General features: G+C 47.5%; 1 protein-coding gene across 1 annotated transcript in view; it reads right to left on the bottom strand.

The window, feature by feature from the left end:
• Nucleotides 1-21,975, bottom strand: part of LOC122920837 — a 73,327-nt gene extending 51,352 nt beyond the window's left edge. The window contains exons 1-3 of the mRNA XM_044270592.1: nucleotides 21,851-21,975; nucleotides 15,384-15,722; nucleotides 6,150-6,479 (exon numbers count right to left, since the gene is read on the bottom strand). Of these exons, the coding sequence (XP_044126527.1) occupies nucleotides 6,150-6,479; nucleotides 15,384-15,722; nucleotides 21,851-21,905 (724 nt within the window). The 5' untranslated portion in view covers nucleotides 21,906-21,975. The remainder of the gene's footprint in view (nucleotides 1-6,149; nucleotides 6,480-15,383; nucleotides 15,723-21,850) is intronic.
• Nucleotides 21,976-22,573: the final 598 nt, after the last annotated feature.

Genomic DNA, 22,573 nt, shown 5'->3' with positions numbered 1-22,573 from the left:
GAGGTAATTGGAGTGAGGTGTCGGCTAACTGGAGTCCAATCAATGAGATGAGATTGGAGGTGTTGGTTACAGCTGCCCTGCCCTATAAAACACACACCAGTTCTGGGTTTGCTTTTCACAAGAAGCATTGCCTGATGTGAATGATGCCTCGCACAAAAGAGCTCTCAGAAGACCTACGATTAAGAATTGTTGACTTGCATAAAGCTGGAAAGGGTTATAAAAGTATCTCCAAAAGCCTTGCCGTTCATCAGTCCACGGTAAGACAAATTGTCTATAGATGGAGAAAGTTCAGCACTGCTGCTACTCTCCCTAGGAGCGGCCGTCCTGTAAAGATGACTGCGAGAGCACAGCGCAGACTGCTCAATGAGGTGAAGAAGAATCCTAGAGTGTCAGCTAAAGACTTACAGAAGTCTCTGGCATATGCTGACATCCCTGTTAGCGAATCTACGATACGTAAAACACTAAACAAGAATGGATTTTGTGGGAGGACACCACAGAGGAAGCCACTGCTGTCCAAAAACCATTGCTGCACGTTTACAGTTTGCACAAGAGCACCTGGATGTTCCACAGCAGCACTGGCAAAATATTCTGTGGACAGATGAAACCAAAGATGAGTTGATTGGAAGAAACACGCAACACTATGTGTGGAGAAAAAGAGGCACAGCACACCAACCTCAAAACCTCATCCCAACTGTGAGGTATGGTGGTGGGGGCATCATGGTTTGGGGCTGCTTTGCTGCGTCAGGGCCTGGATGGATTGCTATCATCGAAGGAAAAATGAATTCCCAAGTTTATCAAGACATTTTGCAGGAGAACTTAAGGCCATCTGTCCAACAGCTGAAGCTCAACAGGAGATGGGTGCTGCAACAGGACAACGACCCAAAGCATAGAAGTAAATCAACAGCGGAATGGCTTAAACAGAAGAAAATCCGCCTTCTGGAGCGGCCCAGTCAGAGTCCTGACCTCAACCCGATGGAGATGCTGTGGCAGGACCTTAAGAAAGCGATTCACACCAGACAGCCCAAGAATATTGCTGAACAGAAACCGTTCAGACGCGCACAACGGTCAGGAGTAATTCTTGACCATTCCGCTTTACAGATCTGCAACTACAGGGAACGTTTGGTGGAAGTTATTGCTGCCAAAGGAGGTTCAACCAGTTATTAAATCCCAGGGTTCACATACTTTTTCCACCTGCACTGTGAATGTTTACATGGTGTGTTCAATAAAAACATGGTAACATTTAACTCTTTGTGTGTTATTAGTTTAAGCAGACTGTGATTGTCTATTGTTGTGACTTAGATGAAGATCAGATCACATTTTTGACCAATTTGGCAAGAAATCCATATCATTCCAAAGGGTTCACATACTTTTTCTTGCAACTGTATATTCCCGACTTTTAATAAGAAAAAGATAGGAGTCAGGATAGGCGTCATGGACTCAGTGGAGGGGATTTATAAAGACTGGGGGGGTCTCCATGCCCCAGCCTGGATGCAGATCTCTGCCTGCTGTGCACCAAATATTCGCCAGCCTTGGGCGAGCGTATAGTAAATCTAGGGGGCACTAGGCAAAGCCCTGCCCCTTCTGTTAAGCCCCGCCCTCTTTTCGTGACACTTCATAAAAGTGTGCCATATTGTGTGACTTTTTTTAGGCTACAATAGTGTAAAAGGGCACGGTAAATGTCCCCTCAGTGGCTTTTACATTCATTTCTGTTATTGCTGACCCCCAGAGCAGATATGATCATTATGGGGGATATTAATAATGTCAGATACACCCCGGCCAATATCTACGCTCCTCATAGGAATCCGCACACTTTCCTGGCTAGGTCCTTCTAAGATACAATCCAAACAGAGTCATTACAGGAGAAGACTTCAATATTAATGACCTAGAGCTGGACACCTCCACCACGTCATACATGTCTCCTAACACAGCTTCACTATGAGGATCTCCATGACCCGTGGAGATGTCCACATGGCTCAAAAAGACCCTTTACTTTTATTATAATAGACATTTATCATACTCCAGATGTGATAATTTTTGGGTGGATAAACATACATTGCAATTAGTACTCATGGCGGACATAAGAGCGATTACCGGGAGCGATCACGCCCCAACCGCTATACATGCTTCAAATGAGGGAAGCTATTCGCCTTGGCGTCTTAATGAATATCTATTAAATCAGTCTTCGTTAGGGAAATATATCAGACCAACTATCCCTATTCTGTGGGAGCATCTCCTCGTCTACTCCCTTTCTGTTATGCTCACCCCATAAAGCCCTCACGAGGAGCACTCTATTACAGGCGGCTCAAGAATCAAAAAAGAAAGAAAACGCCCAACTTATAGAAAACATAAGACGAGACGCCCAAAATAAACTCCAGAGAACAATAAGCTCTTGTGGGAATATAGAGCAAAACTACAAGGCCTATTGCTACTGCGGAAGGAGAAAATGCTCAAATTATACCCACTAGACTCGTATAGGATTCGCAAAGATCAGACGCTGAACGGATAGCAAATACATTGGCATCATACCAAGCTAAACTATATAACCCATCGAGCGACAAAAATACCCATCAGCCAACTAAACAAGAGACAAAAACATTTCTTGATGATATAAATCTCCCCAAGATTTCAGATTCACAACTAGACGCCAATTCTGCTCCGATATCCATAGAAGTAGTAATGGATGTTACCCTTCGCCTTTCCAAGAACACACATTGGATTTAGAGCGGATGCACTCACTAGGAATAGTCACTACGGAGGAGGAGAAGGGGTAGGCCCTGATTGGGTAGTGATAGATCAGACCCCATACTGGTGGAGCCATCAAGCTACATGGGCATTTCCTTTATTAAAGTACTTGACCCAATAAATAGAATCCAAGGATTGGTTTATAGATGTGATTACATCACTGAATATTTGGAAGAGGTTCCTGACCATTATCACTAAACCACAGACATCTTAGCGGCTGACTTTCCCATTACCGTATTTTTCACCCTATAAGACGCACTCCCCCCCCCCTCCCCAAAAGTGGGAAGAAAATGGGGCGAATGCTGCCGTTTACATTGATACACTGCCGATCGCATGCTGCACAGCGCGGCCAGTGTGTGTATCAGCGAGGAGGGGCTGGGGGCTGGCATCTTGTTTTGTAATGGCAGCGGGGCCCAGTGCAGTCACTGTATTCTATTGCACCGGGCCCCGCTCACTGTACTAATCGTATCTAACTGCAGGCAATGTTTAACTATAGAATATCTTCAACCCAGCAGCCTGTACTTACGTCTGTAGCAGGCTGGAGACTGGGCGGGCACTGGCAGCGTAACTCACTACGTCACGCGCCTGCTCCGCCCACTTTATGAATGAAGCAGGCAGCGCGGCCACGTGACGTAGCGAGTTACGCTGCCAGTGCCCGCCCAGTCTTCTATGGACGTTAGTACAGGCTGCTGGATTGAAGATATTCTATAGTTAAACATTGCCTGCAGTTAGATACGATTAGTACAGTGAGCGGGGCCCGGTGCAATAGAATACAGTGACTGCACTGGGCCCCGCTGCCATTACAAAACTACTGTAGGTGCCAGCTCCCACCCCCTGTATTGGGGGGTCATTCACAATACACAGGGACACTCATGGGGAGGAGGATCTGTGGATGACACATAGCATAAGATGCTATTTATCTGTCATCCACAGATCCCCCCCATAGCAGTGTCATGCCATCCACAGATGTCCCTATAACAGTGCCACCCACAGACCCCCATAATACTGTCATTCACAGGCTACCATTAGTTCAAAGCACACCTTTTGGTTCAAAAATTTTTTTTTCTTATTTTCCTCCTCGAAAACCAAGGTGCGTCTTATAGGGCGAAAAATACGGTATATCACTGAGCCCCCAGACATCTCAGCGGCTGACCTTCCTATTATATCACTGAACCCCAGACGTCTCAGCGGCTGACCTTCCTATTATATCACTGAGCCCCCAGACATCTCAGAGGCTGACCTTCCTATTAGATCACTGAGCCCCCAGACATCTCAGCGGCTGACCTTCCTATTATATCACTGAACCCCCAGAGATCTCAGCGTCTGACCTTCCCATTATATCACTGAGCCCCCAGACATCTCAGCGGCTGACCTTCCTATTATATCACTGAACCCCAGACATCTCAGAGGCTGACCTTCCTATTAGATCACTGAGCCCCCAGACATCTCAGAGGCTGACCTTCCTATTAGATCACTGAGCCCCCAGACATCTCAGAGGCTGACCTTCCTATTAGATCACTGAGCCCCCAGACATCTCAGAGGCTGACCTTCCTATTAGATCACTGAGCCCCCAGACATCTCAGAGGCTGACCTTCCTATTATATCACTGAACCCCCAGACAGTGCAACGCAATATACTGCTCCAACAGAACCAGATACCACAGTGCAGCACAATATACTGCCCCAGCAGAACCAGACACCACAGTGCAGCACAATATACTGCCCCAGAACCAGATACCACAGTGCAGCACAATATACCGCCCCAGCAGAACCAGATACCACAGTGCAGCACAATATACCGCCTCAGCAGAACCAGACACCACAGTGCAGGACAATATACCGCCCTAGCAGAACCAGATACCACAGTGCAGCACAATATACCGCCCCAGCAGAACCAGACACCACAGTGCAGCACAATATACTGCCCCAGAACCAGATACCACAGTGCAGCACAATACACCGCCCCAGCAGGACCAGATACCACAGTGCAGCACAATATACTGCCCCAGCAGCACCAGATACCACAGTGCAGCACAATATACTGCCCCAGAACCAGATACCACAGTGCAGCACAATATACCGCCCCAGCAGAACCAGATACCACAGTGCAGCACAATATACCGCCCCAGCAGAACCAGATACCACAGTGCAGCACAATATACCGCCCCAGCAGGACCAGATACCACAGTGCAGCACAATATACTGCCCCAGCAGCACCAGATACCACAGTGCAGCACAATATACTGCCCCAGCAGAACCAGATACCACAGTGCAGCACAATATACCGCCCCAGCAGAACCAGATACCACAGTGCAGCACAATATACCGCTCCTACAGAACCAGATACCACAGTGCAGCACAATATACTGCCCCAGCAGAACCAGATACCACAGTGCAGCACAATATACCGCCCCAGCAGAACCAGATACCACGGTGCAGCACAATATACCGCCCCAGCAGAACCAGATACCACAGTGCAACACAATATACCGCCCCAGCAGAACCAGATACCACAGTACAGCACAATATACTGCCCCAGCAGAACCAGATACCACAGTGCAGCACAATATACCGCCCCAGCAGAACCAGATACCACAGTACAGCACAATATACCGCCCCAGCAGAACCAGATACCACAGTGCAACACAATATACCGCCCCAGCAGAACCAGATACCACAGTACAGCACAATATACTGCCCCAGCAGAACCAGATACCACGGTGCAGCACAATATACTGCCCCAGCAGAACCAGATACCTCCCCTGAAGCTGCCACGTTATGTGCTCCTACTCCAGTTGCCTCAGGATGGCTATACGGTTGAGTTTAGGAGCCTGGAGGGTGCCGGAGGCCATCAGCCAGGTACATAGGTACTTGATGCTCCCAGCGTAACTTCCGTCTGGGAGCATCAGATCATTACTTACTTGGCTGATGGCCGTAAAGAGGGCTTAGGTGGCGCCCTGGTCATCGGCCCACCAGGAAGTTTCCCTGTAGGATCTATGGACAGTCTGGCCGTGTGTAGATTTGTACCTGGTCGTCCCCAGTGTCAGATTTTTTTGTTAGGTGGTTGCTACTCTACACAGGTTCACAGGAGTTAGTGTAGGTTACACAGGAACCCAAGCATTTTGGTAGGTGTCATTCTCAGTATGAGCTGAATGTTGGGGCGAGGGGCTACCGGGGGCACTAGGGCAAAGTGTACATAATATGAGGAGGATTTTGTATAATATTCCGGTTCCATCGGGCCATGATGTTCTCCGCTGTTTTCCGTCTCCTGGATTTCAGGTCACTTTGCAGTGGGATAAGACATAGAAGAAGAACAGCAGGAAGACCACAGAGCGGCGTCTCCGTATCTGCCCTATGGAATATTACAGCCTATGATGTTCTGACATTTCGGGGATTGGGGCTCCTCACCTGTTACTGTGAGGGTGAAGTTCTTCATCAGGTCCTGCTGCAGAGATCGATGCTTCACCACACATGAATATTTGTAGCCGTCGTCCTTCATTGTAGGATATAAGGTCAGCTGACTGCTAGTATTGAACGTCCCATCGGTATTAGTAATGGTGTCCCCGGTGCAGGTTCCTTTGTTCAGGACAACGCATTTTGTAGAGTCTTTCTCGTTTTGCACCCAGCGAATGGTGATATCTTCAGGGTAAAAGTTGCTTATGTCACAGGACACCACTTTCTCGTTTCCCAGCTCCACTCTGATGGCATCTCCGGGTATCAGGGCAGCCGAGGGCACAGCTACACAAGAGAGAACACCCATTATTACCATCTGTATGCATTGTATCACATGAAATGATTCCATCAGTACATATTGGAAATTTCAAGGTTTTGGGGGGGGGATTTTGATATAGATGGGTTATCCTTACGATCGGTCATTTATGTCAGATCGGGGGGATGGTGGGGGGAGTTGGATCAGATGCTTCTCAGTAGCGCTTCAGTAACCGGCTCTGTCACTTAACGAGCTGTAGTTCTGGTGCGACTGAAAAACAGCTGATCAGTGCAGTGACCCAGTGCCTCACTGCTAAAGGGTTAATGTTATAATACACTGTGGTTCACTTAAAAAATAGTTAACATTTTTACTGAGATGCTTACTATGCACTTTCAGTGGTGCAAAAGGCTAATGTGACTTTACTATGCAGTATGTATTCCAAAAAGCTGTATATGGAAGGTAAATAGTTAACTGGAAGTTCTTAGTAACTGGCCCCACTTTCCCCTGGCTGGAGACTTGCTGCTGGTTAGTCGGCCAAGAGTTAAAGATTTGTATGCTGCTGTTGGTGGGTAACCACACAAGCTAAAGCAGAAGAAAGGAATCTTCCAGGGAGACACCATCACTGTGAGTGAAAAGCCTGAATTATTGCAGAAGGTTCAGGACCACCCAAAGGGACAGTGCTTGGACAAAGACAGAAGAGGTAACACATGCATACGGCTACAGACTTTACTGCACGCGGTTTAGGTTATATTGCTTCTGGCGCCCGCCACGCTACTCAGTCTGACTGGCCACCCGAAGTAGGACTGCACTACACAGTTGGGCATTGCAGAGAACTTGCACGACTTTGGTCAGTTGCAAAGATTGCACGTATCTGTGAAAAGAGGCTCATGGAGGAGCACCAAAGTAGCCCTTGAGAAAAGCATACCTTGTGATATACCTGGGCCTACTGATTGTGTTTGAACTGTGACACCCATCATCTTTTCAGTAAAAGAAAGACTATAATTTAGTTACCCAAGCCCCCCTGGTTATTGGTGTCCACATCAGCTTCCCATGTTCTCCTGTTCCCTCCCCAATGTCCTATTCATCTAACATCAAGGGCACCCCAGCTACCACCAGGCAGTGGACCTCTACAGTTCATGAATTGCTTAATTGGAAATTCTTCTTCTGTAACATTAGAACAGAATCCCAGAGCCCAATGTGATATGGAACGGCAACACAGGCATCGAAGGGATACACATCTATAACTTCTGGAGAATTACTAAGCGTGATAGTGTTCCTTTCTACAAGTTGTCAGAGTCTACCAAGGGCCAGAATGTTCTTTATAGTGGGAGCCTGTTTGTAGGTGATGTTTGGAGTACTTTACATACAGTACAGACCAAAAGTTTGGACACACCTTCTCATTCAAAGAGTTTTCTTTATTTTCATGACTATGACAATTGTAGATTCACACTGAAGGCATCAAAACTATGAATTATCACATGTGGAATTATATACATAACAAAAAAGTGTGAAACAACTGAAAATATGTCATATTCTAGGTTCTTCAAAGTAGCCACCTTTTGCTTTGATTACTGCTTTGCACACTCTTGGCATTCTCTTGATGAGCTCCAAGAGGTAGTCACCTGAAATGGTCTTCACTTCACAGGTGTGCCCTGTCAGGTTTAATAAGTGGGATTTCTTGCCTTATAAATGGGGTTGGGACCATCAGTTGCGTTGTGGAGAAGTCAGGTGGATACACAGCTGATAGTCCTACTGAATAGACTGTTAGAATTTGTATTATGGCAAGAAAAAAGCAGCTAAGTAAAGAAAAACTAGTGGCCATCATTACTTTAAGAAATGAAGGTCAGTCAGTCCGAAAAATTGGGGAAACTTTGAAAGTGTCCCCAAGTGCAGTCACAAAAACCATCAAGCACTACAAAGAAACTGGCTCACATGCGGACCGCCCCAGAAAAGGAAGACCAAGAGTCACCTCTGCTGCGGAGGATAAGTTCATCCGAGTCACCAGCCTCAGAAATCGCAGGTTAACAGCAGCTCAGATTAGAGACCAGGTCAATGCCACCCAGAGTTCTAGCAGCAGACACATCTCTAGAACAACTGTTAAGAGGAGACTGTGTGAATCAGGCCTTCATGGTAGAAGATCTGCTAGGAAACCACTGCTAAGGACAGGCAACAAGCAGAAGAGACTTGTTTGGGCTAAAGAACACAAGGAATGGACATTAGACCAGTGGAAATCTGTGCTTTGGTCTGATGAGTCCAAATTTGAGATCTTTGGTTCCAACCACCGTGTCTTTGTGCGATGCAGAAAAGGTGAACGGATGGACTCTACATGCCTGGTTCCCACCGTGAAGCATGGAGGAGGAGGTGTGATGGTGTGGGGGTGCTTTGCTGGTGACACTGTTGGGGATTTATTCAGAATTGAAGGCATACTGAACCAGCATGGCTACCACAGCATCTCGCAGCGGCATGCTATTCCATCCGGTTTGCGTTTAGTTGGACCATCATTTATTTTTCAACAGGACAATGACCCCAAACCCACCTCCAGGCTGTGTAAGGGCTATTTGACCATGAAGGAGAGTGATGGGGTGCTGCGCCAGATGACCTGGCCTCCACAGTCACCGGACCTGAACCCAATCGAGATGGTTTGGGGTGAGCTGGACCGCAGCGTGAAGGCAAAAGGGCCAACAAGTGCTAAGCATCTCTGGGAACTCCTTCAAGACTGTTGGAAGACCATTTCAGGTGACTACCTCTTGGAGCTCATCAAGAGAATGCCAAGAGTGTGCAAAGCAGTAATCAAAGCAAAAGGCGGCTACTTTGAAGAACCTAGAATATGACATATTTTCAGTTGTTTCACACTTTTTTGTTATGTATATAATTCCACATGTGGTAATTCATAGTTTTGATGCCTTCAGTGTGAATCTACAATGTTCATAGTCATGAAAATAAAGAAAACTCTTTGAATGAGAAGGTGTGTCCAAACTTTTGGTCTGTACTGTATATATATATATATATATAGTCATTTTTCAAACTGCTGTAAAGTAGAACTGGCTTAGTTGCACATAACAACCTATCAGATTCCTCCTTTTATTTTTTATCGCTTCATTGGAAAATGAAAGGGAGAATCTGATTGGTTGCTATGGACAACTAAGCCAGTCCTACGGGTACATAGCATTGTGTGTCGTCACACTGTACGGAGCCGGAGCTCTGTGCAGTATTAGAACGTATTGGCTCCCATGACCAAAAGTTATTGCTTTGCGAAGTCTCGCGAGACTTTGCATAATAATTTCATAAATTAATTTGTACTGTAAAAAAAACATTTCCCAAACTCAGGTTCGGTTCCAACTAGCACCTTGGAAGTTTCATCTGAAGTCGATTCGCTCATCCCTAGTTGCTACCACCAATTCTGCAACCGGCAGTTTATCACATTAATTTGGATATGTATCTACAAAAATATGTCCTGCCCAGAAAGATGTCTTCTGTTCAGTGGGCTCGATCACAACAGGTAGCAACCAATATCCAGGGTCTGCCTGCCGCGGAATGACATCTTCAGACTTGCTCTATTCCTGCGTGGGGATGTACCTTTACGAAATTCTTGTTTTTTTCTCTCCAGATTTGGCTTCCCCCTGGAAACAAGTCCATGAGGTTTTGCAAAGATTAGGAGAGAATAGTCTGTATGTTAAGGTTACCTGCACAATTGCTTGTAGAGGTTACTCGAAGAGGGGAAGGAGTCCAATGGCAGCGACACAGGAACAGAGGAGCGCGGAAACGGAATGGATGAATGATCCCGATATGCAGGAATGGCGGTGGCTCAATGGACCCGATAAGGTGCACGTGGTAGATGAGTGCCGAAGAATGAGGAAGGCAAGAGAGTAGTCAGGCAGTCCTGGGTCGGTACACGGGATGGCAGGTACAAGGATTCAGGATGAGGCAAGAGAGTAGTCAATGGAGGCAGAGTTCAGTACACGAGATGGCAGGTGCAAGGATTCAGGATGAGGCAGGATGAGGCAGGAGAGTAGTCGATGGAGGTAGAGTTCGGTACACGAGCAGGTTAGCAGACAAAATACTGAGAGGCTGAAGCAAGACTACGGCTGAGATAGCTCAATAATCTGGCAAGGGAGGAAGTGACATGGTCTTCCTTAAATAGGGCATACACAGATCTGATTGGTCGAACCAAAAGCAGGAACATTCAGGTCAAGGAGGTGGTTCAAAAAAGTAACAGAAACTGTCCAGGAAGCTCTGTAGTCTAGTGAGCAAGGCTACAGCCTAGGACGCCAGAGTCTCCCGGTTCGATCCCTGACACTGTATGTCAAGTTTCAAAAATGTATGAGACGCTGTCAGCTATTTTAAAGTGACCTCGTCCTTTTGGTTTGAAAGCAATCCAGCATTTCCTAGGGTTCGCAAACTATTACCACCAATTTGTTCCACACTTCATGTCCTTGACAGCTCCCATATCAGGCTTGACCCGCAAAGAAGCGAATCCAAAGAATTGGATATCTGAGGCTGAATCGGCCTTTCAAGCTCTGAAGCAGGCCTTTGCTTCATCGTTCTGATGCTACTAAGCAATTTTTTCTTGAGGTGGATGCATCGTCTATTGAGCTGTGCTTTCACAAAAATCTTCCTCTGGGAAGATGACAACCTGTGGCTTTTTCTTCAAGGACTTCTCCGCTCTTGAGTGCAACTACTCGATTAGGGACAGAGAGTTGTTGGCCATCAAGAGGACACTGGAAGACTGGTGTTACTTTCTGGATGGAGCAGCTCATCTTGTGGTGATCTATATTGACCTATATTGACCACAAGAATCTTACCTATCTGCAGTCTGCACAAAGACTTAATCCTTGGTTAAGCTAGATGGTCCTTGTTCTTTGCCTACTTTAATTTCATTCTCCAGATAAAAACTGGGGGGGAGGGGGGGCGCACTGCGCCACCAATGCTTAATACTGGGGGGGCTTGGGGGGGAGGCGCACTGCGCCACCAATGCTTAATACTGGGGGGGGGGGGCGCACTGCGCCACCAATGTCTGATACTGGGGGCTTGGGGGGGCGCACTGCGCCACCAATGAAGCTTAATCTCGCATTTATTCATATACAGGAGGCGGGAGCTGCAGGATCACATAGCCGGCTCCCGACCTCTATGAGCTGTAGCTGCGATCCGCGGCACCTGAGGAGTTAACTACCGCAGATCGCAGCTACAGTTCATAGAGGCCGGGAGCAGGCTATGTCATTCTGCAGCTCCCGCCTCCTGTATATGAATGAATGATAGATTAATCTTCATTGGTGGAGCAGTGGCCATAGCTCCTCCCCTCCTCCTGTCCCCTGTCCTTACATTGGCGGCAGCGGCAGCAGCAGCACAGGGGGAGGAGACACTGCTCCTTCTCCCCCTGTGCTGCTGCTGAGGGAACACGGAGAGCGCTGTCAGCAGCGCGATCTGTGTTCCCCATACGCTATCGGAATATCGGCAAAATAGATGCCGATACCGATAGTGTTCAAAATCCTGAATATCGGCCGATAATATCGGTAAATCCGATAATCGGTCGATCCCTACTCAATGGTACTGGTGACTGTCCACTTGGAAGGTTATTCGAGATTTTGTCTCAGCCTGTCCCTTGTGTGCACAGAATAAGATGCCTAAACAGCACCCCTCTGGTCTCCTGCTTCCTCTTCTTGTCCCCGAGACCCCCTGGCAGCAAATAGCCATTGACTTTATCATAGACTTGCCTGTTTCTTCTGGCTGCTCCGCCATTTGGGTAGATGTGGACAGTTCTTTTCAAAATGGCGCATTTTTTTCCCTCTGCCAGGTGTTCTTTCAGCTACTCAACTGGCCAAGAGATTCATCCAGCACATTTTCCATCTTCATAATTTTCCTTATCGTATTGTCTCCGATAGAGGTGATCAATTCATTTCTAGGTTTTGGAGGGCTCTTTGCAAGCTGTTGGAAGTGTCCCTGCACTTCTCGTCAGTATATCATCCTCAGTCTAATGGCCAATTGAATGGGTCAACCAGAGCCTTACATTATAATGAGCAGGTCAAGCTCTTGCCCTGTGCAGAATTTTCACCATTCTTCACTGTTTATGGCCAACAACACAATATCCCACTTCCAGTAGCGTCTACCTCCAGCCTTCCTGTGGTTGATGAGATCCCTAGAGATTATTCGAAGTTTTGGAAGGAAACAGACTGCATTGAAGGAAGCATCTGCAAGAATGAAGGACTTTGCAGATAGGAGGCGCAGGAGTGGTCCCTAATTTCGTCCTGGTGATAAGGTCTGGTTGTCTTCTAAATACATCTGGCTTAGGCCTCATGCACACAAACGTATTCTCTTTCCATGTCTGTTTGGGGTTTTTTGTGGACCGTATGCGGAAAAAAATGGAAGGTACTCAGTGTGCATTCCATTTCCGTATGTCTATTTTCGTTCCGCAAAAAAATAGAACATGTCCTATTATTGTCCGCATTACGGACAAGGATAGTACTGTTCTATTAGGGGCCAGCTGTTACATTCCGCAAAATACGGAATGCACAAAGTAATCCGTATTTTTTGCGGACCGCAAAATACATACAGTTGTGTGCATGAGGCCTTAAGATACCTTCTTATAAATTGGGTCCACGCTTTATTGGTCCATTTGAAGTCCAAGAGACAATTAATGATGTGTCCTACAAGTTGAACTTGCCTGCCTCTCTCCGGGTACCGAATTCTTTCCATGTCTCTATGCTGAAGCCAGTCGTCCTCAATCGTTTCTGTAAAAAACCTGCCCCTACTCCTACTTCGGTCAGTGAAAGGAATGTCTACAAGGTCAAAAGTATTCTGGGCATGAAGAAGAGAAGAGGTAGGACCTTGTTTCTCATAGACTGAAAAGGATTTGGTCCTGTGAAAAGGTCTTGGGAACCAAGAGAGAACACCAATGCCCCTCTTCTTCAGCAATTTTTTTTTTTCAAGGGCCAGGCCCGAGGAGAGGGGGTGTAAATTGTGTGTGTGTGGGGGGGGGACTGTTAGCCTACCTCTCTGTGCCTGCGCTGCACCTACACGCAGGCACAGGCATTAGGCTCCTTCACTTCCTCCTGCTGCCGCTGGCAAGTGTGCAGGCAGAGGGTAGCATAATTGTTGTATACTCCCTGTGTCGGCGCTTCCTTATCCTTGCTGGCAGGGGTGCAGCTATGTAGTGTCTGGCATCCTCCTTCTAGCTCTGATTGGAGTTTGCACTCCGGCTCAGAGTCCTGTATTGTTTGTTAGGGCGTGCATGTCTCTCCTTTTGTCAGGCAGCATGTGCTCACCCTCTATTTTCCCCAGCCTATGGCTGGTCTGCAATGTGCATTTAAAGGCGCCTCCTCCAACTGTATTATTCTGTGTACTGGACTTCGGATTACATTTTATGGACTTTGCCTGACTGCCTCCAGCCCTGACTTCTGCTTCGTACCCTGATTATGCTTCCATCGAATCAGCCTCTGGCCTCCTAGCATCCAATGGGTGTATCGTGTTACCTGGAGGTCAGTCCAGTGGATTTACACTCAGGTCCCGATTCCCTCGTGTTCCAATTCCCCTCTGAGGTAACACCTGGTACACCCCTCAGGAAAGTCTATCCTCACCCTCAGAGGTACGTGTGAAAAACGAGGGGTGTACTCAGACATCGTCCTTAGAGGTAGTCGGTCACGTGAGACAGCGAGTTCTCACCCGCTGGTCATTACACTGCCTTTAAATTCATCAAAGAGGCACAGCTCAGCAGGTACAGTGTTAAAACCATAATAGTTCTCATTTATGGTCAACGGGACAAGCAATCAGAAGAGCACCCCTATTACAAGTATCGCCGTGTCCAAAAATATCAGAACTATTAAAATAGAAAAATAGCAAGCCATCATATAGCTCTGTGGCCGTGTCACCAAAGGGCACAGGAGTGGCCGTGTCACCAAAGGGCACAGTGTTCACTAGATATACAATAGATCCCAAGTGACAACCTTGGCCAAGACAGTCTTTGAAGCTCACTGTCCCTCCTACGACTGAGGTAGGTCTTACATGTGCTTCCATACAGCAAAATGAGAGGTGGTTAAGCGGATGCACAAGAAGTAGGCACTTTGGACCTGTGAAAGTGTTTGCCTGAGGACAGTGGTTTTATTTGGGGTGTGTTAATTGTGACCGATGTATGGATGTGCAGCGAGCCCCTGAGGAACCAGTGCAGAGGATACGAGTGATCGTGGCCCTGTTGAGATGTTGTGTCCCGGTGTACTCCCTCAGGCCTATGCTCCCTGGGATTTTGTATTGTGAAAAGGGGTGAAGGAATCAGCCAGACATTGAAAAATAACAAACTGTTTTCTTTACTGAGTGCAAATAATAATCCAGCAATATTGAGTACATGGTGCAGTCTCTGTCACCAGATGAGGTGTGGTGGCTGGTCAGATGGCAATTCCTGGCATTCAGAAATCTGTTAGCTTACAAAGTCTCTCTCTCCTCATCCCTCTTTACTACGGCTATAAAGCTGGCACCTGTGACTGTAGGTGTCCACTATGTAATGCAGGCCTTCAAACTTGCCTAAACTGGGATGATGGGTATCTTGACTTGTTCTCCCCCACCTTGCAGCAGTGTCTGTAAACTGTATTTCCTGAGCACTCTGCTTTCTTGTATGCCATAGCTTGGATGGACTCTGTGGCCCTTGGACCTTCCTGTCTCTCAGGAGCAGTGTTCCTCAAAGTAGAGCTGGATTTCTGGTCCTAATGCCCTAAGGAGCAGGGGTTGATGAATGTGCTCCCCATCTCCTCACTAGCCTAGCTAGCTCTCCCTCCCGATAGGAAGTCAGACCAGCCCACTCCTATAAAGATAGGGGGGGGTAAGAGAGAGTGGAGTGGTTTAGCTAACACATATTACTGGTGTCTTTATAACCATATATTGTTCTTGTGAATAAAGCAGTAATATGTATTAATAAGCATAGAAACCCACCCGACACCTGTGCGACTCACCCGACACCTCCAGAGTGCTTCTCCCTTCCTTGTAGTCCGGGGTCACTACAACAACACAGATGTATTCTCCATCGTCACTGAGCTGCACCCGCGGGATGTGAAGGGCGGCATTTCCTCTCTGGATTTCGCTCTCCTCCTCCATATAGGATCCGGCTCTGAAGGCCTTCGGCCGTCCGGGTATATACCGGAACACTTCAGTCCTAATTCCATTCTGTGATTTGATCCATTGCACATTCATAGCTCTCCAAGAAATAAAGTCTGAAAACTCACAGGGGATTGTCACATTCTCATCTCTCATGGCCGAGATAAGTGGCGCCTTCATCGTGACGATCAGACCATCTGAAGAAATAAGAAGAGAATAGTGTCTCTGGAAACTGAATATTTGAGGTCAGCAAACACACGAGCGGGGTCTCACGTCCCAACCTACCCCCTCCCAGAAGATGGTGGAGGCCGTGAGTAACAGAACAGGGGAGGCTATAATGTATTGGTGGCCCTGAAAAGACCGGGTCAATAATATAGGGGTCAGACGCTGTTCACACTCCTATAAGGATGGAAATCATTGAATCAAGATCACCCCTCAGCTGCCTTTATAGATTTATGTCTAAAGTCAAAGGTAGAAAGTTTAGTAAGACGGGTCCATAAGGAGCAGGGCCCGTGCTATTACTGCCACACTTCCTAAATACAAGGGTCATATCAGAGGACCCTTCTGCGGAATTATCTACGGCCCCTTCAACTCCAATATCAAATTGGCAATGAGTGAAGTGCTCTTGTCCATCACCGATTTACTACATTTCTGGCAAAAAAACTTTCATTGTTATTAGGGGTGCACCGAAATGAAAATTCTGGTCCGAAACCGAAAATTCAGGATACCCCTTGACCGAAACCGAAACTGCCTTTTTGCCCAAATACTTTTAAAAGACCCCCCACCCCATAACAGTGCTATCCACAGACCCCCACCCACCCCATAACAGTGCCATCCACAGACCCCCCCACCTCATAACAGTGCCATCCACAGACCCCCACCCACCCCATAACAGTGCCATCCACAGACCCCCACCCACCCCATAACAGTGCCATCCACAGACCCCCCCCCATTGTACAATTAATAGAAAATAGCGGGAGGGACTGGGAGGAGGAGCTGGGGGCCGGTGTGTTCACTGTGCTCCGGCCCCCAGCTCCAGTAGTTATAAAATGTGTACAATTAATACGGATTCTATTCATGAGGCCCCCTCTACGCACATCCTACTCACAGGGCTGTGCTGGCCGGCCGGGCAGACGAGCGGCAGCGTCACGACTGACGTCACATGCCTGCGCCGCCTCCTTCATTCAGAAAGTAGGCCGGGCACATGACGTCAGTCGTGACGCTGCCGCTCGTCTGCCCGGCCGGCCAGCACAGCCCTGTGAGTAGGATGTGCGTAGAGGGGGCCTCATGAATAGAATCCGTATTAATTGTACACATTTTATAACTACTGGAGCTGGGGGCCGGAGCACAGTGAACACACCGGCCCCCAGCTCCTCCTCCCAGTCCCTCCCGCTATTTTCTGCCGATATGTACAAATATCGGCCGAAATGGATTAGGTGCATTTTCGGCCGATATTTTCGGCTGCCGGAATTTCGGTGCACCCCTAATTGTTATATAACATATTTTTCACCCCATAAGACACAACTAGGGTTCAGAGGAGGAAAATATGAAAAATATATATATATTTCATCAGACCTCAGCTCTGTTGTGCCTTTTTAGGTAAATACATTGATATCCAATTCATTTTAGTCTAAATGGATGTTCATTGCCTTTAACCACTTAAGGACCACAGGTTTATACCCCCCTAGTGACCAGGCCCTTTTTTTTTTTTTTTTACAATTCTGCACTTCACAACTTTAACGGTTTATTGCTCGGTCATGCAACTTACCACCCAAATGAATTTTACCTCCTTTTCTTCTCACTAATAGAGCTTTCTTTTGGTGGTATTTGATTGCTGCTGAGATTTTTAGTTTTTCTGATATTAATCCAAAAAGACCGCAATTTTCTCAAAAAAAGTGTATTTTTAACTTTTTCTGGTAAAATTGTTTAAATATAATTACATTTCTATACAAGTTTGTGTCAGAATTTATTGTGCTACATGTCTTTGATAAAAAAAATCCAATAAGTGTATATTTATTGGTTTGCGCAAAAGTTATAGCGTTTACAAACTATGGTACAAAAATGTGAATTTCCGCATTTTGAAGCAGCTCTGACTTTCTGAGCACCTGTCATGTTTCCTGAGGTGCTAGAATGCCAGGATAGTATAAATACCCCCCAAATGACCCCATTTTAGAAAGAAGACACCCCAAAGTATTCGCGGAGGGACATGGTGAGTTTATGTATGATTTAATTTTTTTTCACAAGTTAGCAGAAAATGACACTGTGAGGAAAAAAAATAATAATAAAGTTTCCATTTCTGCTAACTTGTGGGAAAAAAAATTAAATCTCCCACGGACTCACTATGCCCCTCAGTGATTACCTTGGGGTGTCTACTTTCCGAAATGGGGTCATTTGTGGGGTGTGTTTACTGTTCTGGCATTTTGGGCGGGGCTAAATTGTGAGACAACTTTGTATAAAAAAAAAAAAAAATTAAAAAGTTGTCATTTACAGAGATAATTCTCACACCCAGCATGGGTATATGTAACAATACACCCCAAAACACATTGCCCTACTTCTTCTGAGTACGGCGATACCACGTGTGACTCTTTTTTGCAGCCTAGGTGCACAAAGGGGCCCAAATTCCAATGAGTACCTTTAGGATTTCACAGGGCATTTTTACGCATTTGGATTCCAGACTTCTTCTCACGCTTTAGGGCCCCTAAAATGCCAGGGCAGTATAAATACCCCACATGTGACCCCATTTTGGAAAGAAGACACCCCAAGGTATTCTGTAAGGGGCATGGCGAGTTCATAGAAGATTTTTTTTTTGGCACAAGTTAGCGGAAAATGATTTTATTTATTTTTTTCTTAGTCTCATATTCTACTAACTTGTCAAATTTTATTTTTTGGCACATGAACTCGCCCCAAAAAAATCTCTGCCCAAAAATGGGCAAAAAAAAAAGGGAAAGGCGTCTGCCAGGACATAGGAGCTCCGCCCAACATCCAAACCCACTTCAGCTCGTATGCCCTGGCAAACCCGATTTCTCCATTCACATCAATTGATGTGGATGAATAAATCATTGCCAGAGTATTTTTTATTTTTTATACAAAGTGTTTGCCAAAGCATATGAACACCGCCCCTCAGCTCATAAGCCTCGGCAAATGTATCTTTTTTACTGCAGAGGAGGAATCTCGTCTTGCAGCACCGCATACACCGACACATCAGTGCTGCAGCTGGTTGATCGCTTGGTCCACCTAGAAGCTTAAAAAAAAAAAAAGGCAGCAAACTTTATATAACATTTGAAAAAGAACATTAACTTTTTTGCTTACTTGTGATTTTATTTTTATTTTTTCTACCTTTAGAGGACAAACCTCTCCTTCCCCATGGGACAATGTGCAAAGCGCCCAGAGATGTGGCGAAGTACATTATGCACTTTGTCCCAGGTAAAAGGAGAGGTTTGTGGCAGCTCTGTGTGAATGGGCCCTAAGACCCCTGTGTGCCTGTCCTGTGTCACGCAATCCCTACACTAATAGTGTACCTGTGTGTGGTACTTGCGGAAACACTCCCCTATGCATAGGGCAGGCTGGTCAGGACAAAAAATGGTGGCGTCACGCCTCATTCCAGCCCTGCTACAGACACAACATCTTTTTCTTGGGGAACGGTGAGTTGGGGTACCAGGATAGACACTCGGGAAGTGTCTGCCATGTAGCCGGCTCACTACATCAGGGACTTGGGGCACGGACCCTCCTGGATACAGGATTTCTGAAATGATCGGTGTGAACTGTGACACTCCCCCGATATTCCTACGAGTCAAACGCAGCATTAAAATAAGGAGTAAAAGTCTTCATAAATGACCCCCAATGTGTCTTCCAGTGTCCGCATGTTGGCTGCGTGGGGGAAGAACGATACGTGGTTTTGGTGGGTGGTGACTGGTCAGTTAGTCTCCAGAACCTACAGTGGAGGAGCGGCTCCTTGAATCAAGATGGCGGCAATGCCAGAGAGTCAAGAGACCCCGAGATGTCACACCAAACATATGCACCATGCTCAATCATAACCCACAGATATACACCCCGATCAGCCAAAACCCACAGATATACACCCCGATCAGCCGCAACCCACAGATATACACCCCGATCAGCCAAAACCCACAGATATACACCCGATCAGCCGCAACCCACAGATATACACCCCGATCAGCCGCAACCCACAGATATACACCCCGATCAGCCGCAACCCACAGATATACACCCCGATCAGCCGCAACCCACAGATATACACCCCGATCAGCCGCAACCCACAGATATACACCCCGATCAGCCAAAACCCACAGATATACACCCCGATCAGCCGCAACCCACAGATATACACCCCGATCAGCCAAAACCCACAGATATACACCCGATCAGCCGCAACCCACAGATATACACCCCGATCAGCCGCAACCCACAGATATACACCCGATCAGCCACAACCCACAGATATACACCCGATCAGCCACAACCCACAGATATACACCCGATCAGCCACAACCCACAGATATACACCCCGATCAGCCACAACCCACAGATATACACCCCGATCAGCCGCAACCCACAGATATACACCCCGATCAGCCGCAACCCACAGATATACACCCCGATCAGCCGCAACCCACAGATATACACCCCGATCAGCCGCAACCCACAGATATACACCCCGATCAGCCGCAACCCACAGATATACACCCCGATCAGCCGCAAAACAACAGATATACACCCCGATCAGCCGCAAAACAACAGATATACACCCCGATCAGCCACAAAACAACAGATATACACCCCGATCAGCCACAAAACAAGATATACACCCCGATCAGCCAAAACCCAGATATACACCCCGATCAGCCAAAACCCAGATATACACCCCGATCAGCCAAAACCCACAGATATACACCTGATCAGCCGCAACCCACAGATATACACCCCGATCAGCCGCAACCCACAGATATACACCCCGATCAGGCGCAACCCACAGATATACACCCGATCAGCCGCAACCCACAGATATACACCCCGATCAGCCGCAACCCACAGATATACACCCCGATCAGCCACAAAACAACAGATATACACCCCGATCAGCCGCAACCCACAGATCTACACCCCGATCAGCCGCAACCCACAGATCTACACCCCGATCAGCCGCAACCCACAGATCTACACCCCGATCAGCCGCAAAACAACAGATATACACCCCGATCAGCCACAAAACAACAGATATACACCCCGATCAGCCACAAAACAACAGATATACACCCCGATCAGCCAAAACCCACAGATATACACCCGATCAGCCGCAACCCACAGATATACACCCTGATCAGCCGCAACCCACAGATATACACCCGATCAGCCGCAACCCACAGATATACACCCCGATCAGCCGCAACCCACAGATATACACCCCGATCAGCCACAAAACAACAGATATACACCCCGATCAGCCACAAAACAACAGATATACACCCCGATCAGGCGCAACCCACAGATATACACCCCGATCAGGCGCAACCCACAGATATACACCCCGATTAGGCGCAACCCACAGATATACACCCCGATCAGCCGCAACCCACAGATATACACCCCGATCAGCCGCAACCCACAGATATACACCCCGATCAGCCGCAACCCACAGATATACACCCCGATCAGCCGCAACCCACAGATATACACCCCGATCAGCCGCAACCCACAGATATACACCCGATCAGCCGCAACCCACAGATATACACCCCGATCAGCCGTAACCCACAGATATACACCCCAATCAGCTGTAACCCACAGATATACACCCCAATCAGCTGTAACCCACAGATATACATGTGACAGGGCTTGGTGTCCCTGGTATGAGGAGCTGTTAGTCCCTGTGTCCTGCAGGAGTTCAGAGGGAGATGTGCGGCCTCTGTGTCTTCCTGCTCAGTGTGGAGACAGGACCAGGAATGGAGCGAAGCATGGACTTCATCATGGACATCAGGGGAGGTCGGAGCTGGCAGGTGAACTATCAGGACCAGGAGGCAGGGAGTTGGGTGATGGTTGCTGGCCCAGCAATGCTGGGTGTACTGGAAGGGGGTTGCTGAGGCCAGATCCTGGGACCATGTGTGACCATCTCCTGGTCGGGGAGACGAGCTGAGACAAGACCCTGAGCTATCCGGTAATATTACCACAGACAAGAGCACTTACCGCTGCCATACACAATCTACAGCCTGGAAGGGCGGTGACCCGGAGCGGAGCTCCCTGCCTGCTGCAGTACTAGGAATCGGCAAACTGACACTTACCTGACATCACTCCTACCCCGGAGACCTACCTGCAGTCAGCACTGCCATCAGCAGTGAGTAGAGGACGGTTGTGAGCTCCGACATGTTCTCCTCAGCCCTGAGGCCAGGAGCCTCCACCCTGATCTGTGATGGCGCCGCTCCGGCCTCGCTCTGTACTTTCACTTTCACCTCAGAACTTCAGAAGAAGGAAACTCAAGACTGACATCTACTGGTGTACACTGACACTACACCCTGTATACTGACACTACACCCTGTATACTGACACTACATCCTGTACACTGACACTGCACCCTGTACACTGACACTGCACCCTGTACACTGACACTGCACCCTGTACACTGACACTGCACCCTGGACACTGACACTGCACCCTGGACACTGACACTGCACCCTGGACACTGTACCCTGGACACTGACACTGCACCCTGTACACTGACACTGCACCCTGTACACTGACACTGCACCCTGTACACTGCCACTACACCCTGTACACTGCCACTACACCCTGTATACTGACACTACATCCTGTATACTGACACTACACCCTGTACACTGCCACTACACCCTGTATACTGACACTACACCCTGTACACTGACACTACACCCTGTATACTGACACTACACCCTGTATACTGACACTACATCCTGTATACTGACACTACGCCCTGTACACTGACACTACGCCCTGTACACTGACACTACACCCTGTATACTGACACTGCACACTGACACTACACACTATATACAGACAC

This window comes from Bufo gargarizans, chromosome 10 (assembly GCF_014858855.1).
Source record: "Bufo gargarizans isolate SCDJY-AF-19 chromosome 10, ASM1485885v1, whole genome shotgun sequence".
Classification (NCBI taxonomy): domain Eukaryota; kingdom Metazoa; phylum Chordata; class Amphibia; order Anura; family Bufonidae; genus Bufo; species Bufo gargarizans.
The sequence above is the reverse complement of the archived record's forward strand: the minus strand, read 5'-3'. Positions and strand labels throughout refer to the sequence as shown.